Raw genomic sequence first — 10,892 nt, forward strand, 5'->3', positions numbered from 1 at the left:
TGCATAATGATAAGAGAATGTGCACATTGCCCAGAGAATGTACAATATGCAACCTGAATATTCAGAATCTTGATGAAGTTCCCTCTCAGGTCCTTGTATCTTCCTGATTCCTCACCCCAAGCCCTCCTCTTCATTGACTTCTCAGACCATGTGTGATCAATCTCCAAACCTGTTGGGTAGCATTGAACAATCAACTAGCAGTCTATCCCAGAGCATGTTAGCTTAAGCAAAGTCTCACACAGTTCATGAAGTTCAACCGGGCTTGCTTCCAAGAGATTGTGCTGCATGAACCCATAGAATTGTCCATAAGAGTTGTCCTCCACATTTTCTTGTTTGGATGCTTTTATTTGCTTTGGCAGTCTGCCCCCCAACCCCCCCCCACATTGCCATATTAATTGGAATCATTCTTGTGCTGTGCCTTTTTCTTTTGGTTTCCAATTTCATGCAACATGGCTTCTGAGCAGAAATGTATAGGATTGTGTGGCGTGTTCTTGCACCAGGGTTGGGGACCAGGTATGGCTGGACTCTACCTCCCTTCATCCCTGACCATTGCCCCATTGCTGGGGCTGATGGGAGCTGGAGTTCAGCAAAATCCGGAAAGCCACAGAGTTTCCCATCGCTGTCTTGCACAATTCTTTCTTGTGCCTCCCAAGCCACATTCCGGCTTCAGAAAAGCCTCTCAGTCTGTATACATTACTCAGAGTTAAGCTGAGAGAAGGAATGAGTAATAATACCAGGTATTTCCTGAACTACGCACCATTCCCTTCTGGATAGGGCCTCCCCCTTCCTTTTAAAAATGAGAAAGATAACTAGCCACTTGTGGATTGGTGCTTATTCACAGCAATCTTAACAGAGAAGAGGCTGAGCACGCCAGCAGCTTATTTTATTGGATGCCAAGCTGCGTAATTTAACTAAGCTTATGGAAGGTGACAGGAAAGAGTTAATATCCTGAGGCGCTGAGGAGTGTTCAGGTGTGACTGTTCTTTCATATCTGGACTGCGTGCAGCTACAGTGCAAACACCTTAGAAGGCAGCAGCTGTCGGAGTTGGAGAAGCAGCTCTGTTCAGGAGATATTATAAAATGGCTGACTCTGAATCCAGCTGTCCCAAAGAACTGCCTCAAGAACTGATACCTGAAGACTCCATCCATGTGGCAAATGGATCACAGATGTGCGAGGAAGAGCCTGAGAGCGTAGGGTTGAAAAATGAAGCAGACCCTCTGTCATCGGATCCAGAAAGAGGACACACTCCCAGCAATGGAGTAGGCCTGGGAGAAAATGTGACTGAAAATGGACCTAAAGAGGAGCCACCAGGCAAGATTGGGGAAGGGGATGCGGTAGAGGGAGAAGAGGTCCTCTGTGACTTCTGCTTGGCTGAGAAGGTGCTGGCGGTGAAGTCCTGCTTGACCTGCATGGTGAACTATTGCCAGGATCACTTGAAGCCTCACTTGGAGAATGCCAAACTCCAGACCCATAAGCTTATGGATCCAATGAAGGATATTGACATGCAGAGCTGTGAAGTCCACAAGAGGCACCTCGGTTGGTTCTGCCATACTGACCTTGCGTGTGTCTGTGAGGAGTGCCTTGCAGATGGACACCAGGGACATAAGGCTGTCACCTGTGGGGTAGCCAGGAAAGAAAAGGAGGTAAATTGTAGCTTTCTGAGTGCTGTCAATGTTCAGGGGGAATGTCATGGGATACTGGCTTGCTAGGAAATATGGGGCCTAGAGTTCTCATTCATACGCACACAGCCTTTTTACATGTTCGTGGCTGGCCCAGAGTGCTGCCGGAGGGATTCCTGCTTGATATCATGTTAAGATTGTTTAGAATTGCAAACTTACTGGAGAACAGGCTTCACTGAATGCAGCAGAGCTTGCTGCTGAGTAAACATGCTAGGGTTTTGCTGCAAATGTCGGATGCCTGGGGTTTCATGGTTATGTAGCTTGACATATTATGAAACCCAGGAGGCCATCCCACAGAAGGGATCACAGTTCAGGGGAAATCTGACAAAACTTGGATGGACAAAAATGGGGTGTGCCTGCTTTCTGTTAGAAAAGGGTGGCATTGCCAAGTGTTATCTACACTCGGGGCCTGCTTGCAATTATCCCAAGCTCAGGGCAACTGGGGAGTTTGCTGTATTACTAAGGACTGAACTGCTTGTGTCACCACTGGCAGCACATGCAGAATTTGGCACAGATCAGCTTTTGGCACTTGGATGCAGATGCTGGGAAGTTGTGACTGAGTGTCAAATGCTGACCCATGCCTGTATTTCTGGCAGTTTAGATGACTGGCTCTGTGGCTCAGCCCTTGGCTTTATGTCTTGACTCTCAGTGAGGACTGAGACAAAAATGCAGCTGCCACAGGACAAGAGAATCAGTAGTTCAGAAGGCATAATTCCTACGGATAGAAGCTCGAGGTAGAAATTGAACTGGAAAGATCCTCAGCTGCAGTGAGAGTTTCCAATATACGACACCATCATGGGACCAATAGCTATTAAAGTTAAGATTCATTCACTCAGAGATAGTTAGCATTGTTGTGGCAATTGTGTGCATTGAACTCTACTTGCACCCAGTGGTATATGGTTCAAGGAACCACTGCATGAAGTAGGGCTTTCTCAGTGGTGGCACCCTAGTTACAGAACTCCTGTCCAGTTGAGATCAAATGGTCTCCCACACTATCTTGAATTAGGCAGCAGCTTAGAAATTTACTCTCATGGGGCACTGGAGCAGTGGAGCATAATTACAGTACCTCCGTTGATATGATTTGTGTTATAATATCCATTGTAGCGTATTGGATATTGCAAGGTATTCTGAACTGAGGTTTTAAAATGCTGGTTTTAACGTCGTCATTTTATGATTGTTGGCTATGTGGGAGGAAGGACAGAATGTAAGAAATAATGTAATAATTACTTCCTCCTTTCCACTTTCCCTTTCTATCACACTCGTATCACCCCCCCCCCAGTAGTTATGCAAGGTGGGTGTTATTTAAACCACTGAATATGAACACACATTTCACCCAGTGTTAAAAATAAGCCGCTGCATCTTTCATTCAGATGTTTTGGCAAAAACAAGCATGGACTTTACATGCTCCTTGTAAAATATTTAGCTTAAAAGTAAACAGACCTACAGCAATAATCTCAAAGGAGTGCCCGGTGTTCTTAATGATGAATTAAGGTGCAGTTTTGGGCAAACAAGTGCGAAGGAGTTCTGATTTTCTCCCATTTGGATGATTGTTTCCATGTCCCAGATTCTACATTGAAACTTTCCCAGCCTGAGGCTTTTATAATGTAGCAGTAATTCCAGAAATTGCTGTGAATCATAGTTTGTGTGAAAGAGGCAGGTATTCATAGCCGTTAAGACTACCTGTGTAGAAGGTGTGAGCTTTTGGCTTTTTCTGTCTATTCCTGTTCTCTGGGATTGAACTATTATTTGATGTTTCATATTTAATACTAAAGGGATTTGTTAAGCTCATAATCTATCCCCCTGAAGAATGCAAATTTAGATCAACTGGAGATGTGGTATAGGAATGACATGGGGATGCCGCCATGTGTTTAGCACCCCCAAAATGCACCTGCATGCAGTATTAAATGCATGTGGACATGCAGTGTGAACATGCTCTTAGTCACAAGTAGATCTGCCCCCACCTTAAAGGCCCAGAGGAACCAAATAATGTAGTATATTTCAGCAAAATGTTGCTTCGGAAAGCAAAACTGGCTAACATTATTCCTGCCACATCTTGCCTCAGCAGAAGTTTCTGAATACCTTTCAAAGGTGCCTCATGTGGAGCACATTGCAGGCATCTCATCTAGAATAGATGTGATCAAAACACGTGTGACAGGATCAATCTGATTTCTCCAGGAAAGGGCACAGCTGGCACACTGGTCAAAGCTGTGAAAACAATCCCATGGCAAAGTTGGGTTCCAAGAGTACCCCAAACTTCAAACCTCGTCCTTGAAGGGCAGTGCATCCTCATCAGGTACATCTGATGGGCTAAGCTTTCCTACCGACCAACTATCTGTCTCCGTTTGTTAGCCCATGATTGTGCATTTAATGTAATGTGCACTTTGGCCCTTAGGGGATACGAATCCCAGATTGATTGCTTTTAAGGGAAAATGGATATTTCCATTTGATTCATGGCTTTTAAAAACTGCTGTTGAGTTGCCTCTTTCAATAACCTCTGATTTTATCTACCCACAGTACGAACTTATTCAGCTCCAAGCAGGCTATGACTGGAAACTGAAGTCAGCAGAAAATGCAATTGAAAAGCTGCAGAGAAATTCAGAGTCTATAGTGGTAAGATTTTCACTAGGCCACCTCTTTCTTTGCAGCTAAGTTCCTGTTCAGGTTGGTCTCAAATTGGCTGTATTGTACTGTATTAAGAAAGGCATACCCATAGCCCTCTCTTTGTTATAAGCAGGCTGTATCTTTGTAGACTTTGCTAACTGACTGTAACCCCACAAAACAATCTGGACCAGGACTGGCTCCAGGTTTGGAAAGGTCCTGGGCAAAATGTCCTCTGGTGGACCCCTCAGGCATAGCTGGTAGTGTTAGCAACAGCAACAATTTCTCATAATGTCCTGGAGCAACCTGGTGCCCTACGGTTGTTGTTGGACACCAACTCCCATCCCAGCATGGCCAATGGTCAGGGATGATTGGAATTGGAGCCCAAAACATTTGGAGGGCACTGGCTTCGGGAAGGATGCCCTGGGGCATCTGATGTCGTAACTCTCTGGGAAATCCAAATGATGGCTTGCAGATGTAGCTTCATGATGTGAAGGACCATGGTAGTGGCCCTAGGATGCTGAGTGCTGATGATGACCATTGTCATCATGGAAAAACAGGGACTAAAGTTCTTTGATTCTTCTCAAAGTATAGCCACAAAATCTGTGACTGTAGGATCAGTGTTCCTATGGACCCAAAACACTTCTTACCTTGTCTGGATTGTTTCTCACATGTGCCAACTTTGATGGCCAATGTGGAAGAGGAGTGGCAGGCTCAATCGCTATGTGGGTTTCTGCTGTGGAAACAAAAGCTTGATGATATCATCCAGCAGATGAGTAACATTTCTACGTGGCTGGGAGGTTCCCACAGGGTTGGTCCTCCTTAAAATAATAGAGGAGTGACTAATGCAATTCATTTTCACTTATTGGAAAGCTTCTTAAACTGTGTAACCCTTCTGCCAGCCTGGTAGTTGCCTGAGGAATGTAAAATATTCTGTGGGTTGCTCCTCCGGCTTGGAGGTTTATCTCGGGGGTTGGGAACTTACAGCCCTTCAGATGTTTTTGGACTCCAGCTACCATCATCCATAATCATTGATCGTGTTGGCAGGGGATGATGGGAGTTAGAGTCCAATACCATCTGAAAATCTGTATGTTTGCCACCCCTGATGTAGATGATTCTGTCTCCATGTTGACCAGGTATGGCACACTCCCAGTGCCAAGTAGTTGAATGACAGCTATTGACAGACTGGTCTTGTCAGGAGTTGGCTGTCTACTAGAGGAAGGGGATATTCTCTGTCTCTGTTGCTCATTTATTTTCACAGTGCCTTCTGTTTTCTCCCCTTCAACAGCTTTTCTTCTTTCTTTTGCCCTCACATCTCATATTAATATGGGCACATTTATCAATCCATTTATTATATTTATATCCCACCTTTGCTCCAAAGAGCTCAAGGGGCATACATGGTTCTCTTTCCCTTTCTTATTTTATGTTTGCAATAACGCTCTAAAGTAGGTTAGGATGAGAGACAGTGACTGGCCCAAGACCCAAGGCCACTCAGTGACATTCTTAGCTGAATGGAGATTTGATTGCTGAACTTCCAGGACTTGGTCTGACACTTGAACCACCACACCACACTGGACCTCTAACCACCGCACTATGTTACTTTTCCAATAACGAAGATGGTGATTTCCTCCCCCTGCAGAGTTCTGTATCTGAAGTCAAAACCTTGGTGGAAGAGAAGTTTGAGGAGCTGCTCCAAGCAGTGAAGAAGACTCAGTCTGTTGTGCTAGCGTTCCTAGAGGAGAAGGAGCGTGGTGCCGTTAATCATGCTAATGGGATAAAGATCCACCTTGAGAACAAGCGGGTGGTGATGGAGGAATGCAAGAGCAGGCTGGAGAAGATGGCCACACACACGAATGACATCATCTTTCTGAAGGTACCTTAAGTGGCAAAGAGGCAAACGGTCAGCTGGTGTTGCTGACTTAACATGGTCAAATGTTTGGGTTAAGGAAATGCTAATGAAATGCAACCCTTGCTGTCTCATTGCATTTCTTTCTGTAAGCTGTGCGTGCTCCTGTGTGTTTGCGTGATCTAAGATGCTTAACCAGTCCCTAGTGGCCCCTCTAGTCCAGCATCCTGTTCTCACAGTGGCCAACCAGATGCCTCTGGGAAGCCACAAGCAGGAACCAAGTGCAAAAGACCCCTCCCCCACTTGTGATTCCCAGCATGTGATATACAGAGACATACTAGGTTTGACAGTGGAGGTAGAACATTGACAATCGGTGGCAAGTGGTCATGGATAGCTGTATCCTCCACGAAATTGCCCTGTCCTCTTTTAAAGCAATCCAAGTTGGTGGCCATCACTGTCTCCTGTGTGAGCAACTTCCATCGTTAAACTATGTGTTGTGTGTACGTGTTTGTGAGACCAGCTGCTGCTGTATGGGCAGCTAATGTGTGCATTTGAGTGAGCAGAAGCTGCTGGTGAGAGAAGCTGCTCCTATGCATGTACTTCATTTCTGCAGCCTTCAGCCTCTTGGCTCAAACTCCTCCTGTACCATGAGATTGGGGAGCTGTCTGACTTTCCAGAAGCAGCAGGAGCAAGTCTGAGACCAGGAGACCTGAATCAGCTGGGGAGCTGTCCAGCCAAAGAGGCAAGGATGAAACTGCTGCCCTAGCAGCCATCAGACAATGACTGAGCAGTTTTGTGGATGATTCTGATGCCCAGCTCCTTCCTGGAGTACCCGCAGGGCCCTGATCTGGAGCAGTTGTTGCTTCCTGCTCCCCATCCCAAGCAGGGTTAGGGTCTTGGCCTGCCAAACAGGGGCTATGTCTCTGGACCTGGGATTTGGCCACTTTGAGTTGATTTGGAAAAGAAAAGTGGAGATAAATATTAATAACAATGATGGTCAGGAAATGGGAAGGTTATTAGGCTGCAATAACTTGAACCAATCACGTGCATTATGTGTGCCTCCTTTTCTGTAGCTGCCACAGAAGAGCAGTTAGTTGCAGGGAGTGAGGCCAGGCTAAGCAGTGCATATCCCTCTTTTGCAGCATCTTCCTGTTTAGCACATTGGAAAGGAAGGATAAGCCCAGCCCAGCCCAGCTGTGAGTCCCCTGAAAAGCAATCCAGTTAGGCTTAAATAACAACTCCTATAGTTGTTTTAAAAATATTAATTGTTGCATGAGGTTTGTGTGTGGGAGAGAGGTGGGGGCAGGGAATCAAACACCCAGAGTGGAAATGGTTAACCCTTGGCTTCTCACCTGTGTCTGACCCCCCACAAAACAGCCCTTGCACTGCAACTAGGCTTTTAAAACAACTTCCATTGCCACCAATGGATGCAGGGTTTGTTTGGTTTTGCCTAATTGCTGTGTGGGGAGGTAGCATTGAGGTTGGGCGATTATATGTTGGTTGGAGAGGCCCTACCGGTATTTATGTATGTATGTGGGTATTCATTAACAGGAGTACTGTGAATTCAAGAAGAGCGAAGGAGACGACACGTTGCCCAGTGTCTACATTGGCCTAAAAGACAAATTGTCAGGGATCCGAAGGGTTGTCACAGAGTCCACGGAACATATTTTACAACTTTTACAAACTTCCTACAAGGACAAGTTGCAGGAGTTTGCTAAAGATGGTGAGTGCCTATCTACCAACCCGCTCATCCAGTCCAGTGACCATTTCCTCTGTTGTTCCTGCAACTAAGCTGTTGTGTTACTTTTCTTTTTGCAGAGGACGCTGGCATCAAAACAATGGTGTCCGCCATGATCCCATTCAAGCACCGCATAACGGCCCCAGAACCGAAAAGCAGGAATGACTTCTTGAAATGTAAGGCATAATTATATACATGACTGTATCTTTCAGATGAATAGACTCTTAAGAGCAAGCCTGTCAGTTTGTTGAGCAGAGTTTTGAGGGGAACAGCGAGAGGAAACAGTGGTTTTCAACTAATACTATATATTTCTTGTTCCTCCAAAGATATTTGCCCATTGACGTTTGACCCGGTTACTGCTCATCGCTATTTGAGGCTCTTGGAAGACAACCACAAAGTCACCAACACCACGCCATGGGAGCACCCGTACCCGGATCACCCAGAGAGATTTCAGCACTGGCGCCAGGTGCTGTCGGGCAAAAGCTTATACATCAGCCGCTACTACTTTGAGGTCGAGATATTTGGGGCTGGCGTTTACATTGGCATGACGAACAAGAGCATTGACCGGAAGGGTTCCGAAAGCAACAGCTGCATCTCGGGGAATGACTTCTCCTGGTGTGTTAAGTGGAATGGGAAGGAGTTCTCCGCTTGGCATAGTGATGTGGAGACACCATTGAAAGTCCAGGGATTTAGCAGGATAGGAGTTTACCTGGATTACCCCAGGGGCACCCTCTCCTTTTACGGCATTGCTTCGGATGTCATGACTCTTTTGCATAAGTTCGAGTGCAAGTTTACTGAACCTCTCTACCCAGCCTTCTGGCTATCCAAGAAGGAGAACAGTGTGCAGATTGTCAAGTTGTGGGATGAGGCTGAGGCCACCCTGGCACCTCTTCCTGCTCACTTGGGAGAAGCAGCTTCTTCCAGTACAGCCTTGACACCTGAGAGCCAAGCAGAGGCAAGTACAAAGACATCAGAGTCGGGACACAGCCATTGATTAAGTGATGTGATCATGGGCACTCCTTCTTACTACAAGTGTGCCACTGAATTAATTACAGTGGTACCTCGGGTTAAGTACTTAATTCGTTCTGGAGGTCCATTCTTAGCCTGAAACTGTTCTTAACCTGAAGCACCACTTTAGCTAATGGGGCCTCCTGCTGCTGCTGCGCCACTGGAGCATGATTTCTGTTCTCATCCTGAAGCAAAGTTCTTAACCTGAAGCACTATTTCTGGGTTAGTGGAGTCTGTAACCTGAAGCGTATGTAACCTGAGGTACCGCTATAATAGGTAAAGTCAGACATGATGGCCTCTAAGGGGGAAAAAAAATCAAAGATCCATATTGGGGCAATACTTTTATCTGGCCAACAAACTCGTCACAAAATCAAGGGGGCTGAATTATTCATTGTATGTTTACCTTTTTGGTTGCCTACTAGCCCACTAAATATATTCTCCAAATTGAGAAACAGCTGGGGGAAAGGGAATCTCCAAGGTCACGCTGTTTACTTTGTAGGGAACTGATGCACCTTTCAAGACTGGCATTGGCTGCCTCAGTGTTCGTCTGCTCCCTGATGCTCAACTGATACATTTGTAAAGAAGCGTTTTTTTAAAAAATAACAACATCAACAGCAGCACTGCAAGTCTCCAGTTCTCTTGTCTTGTGGCCTGGATGAGCAGTACCACAGCATTAGAGCTGTTCAGTTTCTGAAAACAACTGTTCTTTCTTAGCAAAGGAAATTGTGGGCATTTCTCATTTACTGCATTATTTTGGCAGGTTGAATAAACGTTGGTTTATTATTTATCACATTTTATCATGTTTTGATTCTTTGACTGTTTTGATATGGTGTCAGAATTTGTTTTCTGCTTACACTGTCTGGAAAAATCTGTGGTTTGGATTTTCTAAACGAATAACATTACATTGAGTGAAATGTGGCTGGATAACAATGGACCAGGTGAAATTGTCCCAGGGCCTAGACCTTGTTTGTGGGCCACCTGTTGCCCATTCCTGGCCTATAGCAAAGCAGATCATCATTGATTGATTGATTGATTTTTTAATACTAGGTGCTCACAAAAATCAAATGAGCATGGCCCCGACCCACAGGTTCACAGTATGTGGCAAGTACAAAGGCTGTTGATTCAGGACAGGGGTCATGCAAACTTGGGTGTGGACCATTTTGGACAAGGCTATCACTGAGTAAACTGTCAATTGCATCTTGACAGTTTTGTTTGCTTGCTAGCCGGTTAAACACCACCTCTAAACTGAGAAACAAAGCAACTAATGGTCAAGGTTTCCCTTTCTTTAAGTGATTTTGTTTTTCTCTAGAATTCCCTTTTTCCCGTGGGAAGTGTGTTACAAAAAGGAAACCTTATTTTATTTTAACTTCATTCACTTGCGAATTCAGGAATGGAGGAGAAATGGCTGTGATGATAAAACTGCCTTTTCTCCAGTACAGGTGAAGTTCAAACTGCACAGACACAAAAGAAATGTCTCATAGCTCCTCTCTGTACAATTTCTCCTCCTGTACCAGCCATCCTAGCCAGAGAAGGAGTTGTTCAGCTAGCTTCTGCTGCTTAAGCAAAGGCTGATGACGTCAAGATTTTAGGACAACCTGTGCCCCATAAACCACTTTGTTCGACAGTGGAATTTGCTGCCAAGGAGTGTGGTGGAGTCTCCGTCTTTGGAGGTCTTTAAGCAGAGGTTTGACAAGCATATGTCAGGAGTGCTCTGATGGTGTTTCCTGCTTGGCAGGGGGTTGGACTCGATGGCCCTTGTGGTCTCTTCCAACTCTATGATTCTATTCTATGATTAACTCCTAAAGTCGTGTAGCTTCCAGCATCCTCCATTAGGCAAGGGAAAGGCCTACCAATGTAGACTTCTGAGTGTGTGGGCTTTCCTGAGAGCTGTGTGCACAGTATACCTTTGAAACAGTTTCGAAGCATACGTTTGACCCTCACAGATTTACAGTTCCCAGCAACTCCTAAGCAACTACAGTGCAAAGAAATATTGGAGGGGGAAAGGTGCTATGAATGTCCTTT

The 10,892-nt window shown here is 45.4% G+C and overlaps 1 protein-coding gene across 1 annotated transcript; it reads left to right on the top strand.

The window, feature by feature from the left end:
• Positions 1 to 886: 886 nt before the first annotated feature.
• TRIM16 (tripartite motif containing 16) lies at positions 887 to 9,667 on the top strand. The gene is made up of 6 exons (XM_028717123.2): positions 887 to 1,644; positions 4,195 to 4,290; positions 5,918 to 6,151; positions 7,676 to 7,847; positions 7,943 to 8,038; positions 8,189 to 9,667. Exons 1-6 carry the CDS (start codon positions 1,081 to 1,083, stop codon positions 8,854 to 8,856), a joined length of 1,830 nt encoding a protein of 609 aa, XP_028572956.2. The 5' UTR covers positions 887 to 1,080; the 3' UTR covers positions 8,857 to 9,667.
• Positions 9,668 to 10,892: the final 1,225 nt, after the last annotated feature.

Source organism: Podarcis muralis, chromosome 2 (assembly GCF_964188315.1).
Source record: "Podarcis muralis chromosome 2, rPodMur119.hap1.1, whole genome shotgun sequence".
Classification (NCBI taxonomy): domain Eukaryota; kingdom Metazoa; phylum Chordata; class Lepidosauria; order Squamata; family Lacertidae; genus Podarcis; species Podarcis muralis.

Coding starts and splice junctions, on each gene's coding strand:
- TRIM16 (XM_028717123.2), top strand. CDS start 1,081: ATGGCTGACTCTGAATCCAGCTGTCCCAAAGAACTGCCTCAAGAACTG. Junction 7,848..7,942: donor GCAGGAGTTTGCTAAAGATG/GTGAGTGCCTAT, acceptor TTCTTTTTGCAG/AGGACGCTGGCATCAAAACA. Junction 8,039..8,188: donor CAGGAATGACTTCTTGAAAT/GTAAGGCATAAT, acceptor GTTCCTCCAAAG/ATATTTGCCCATTGACGTTT.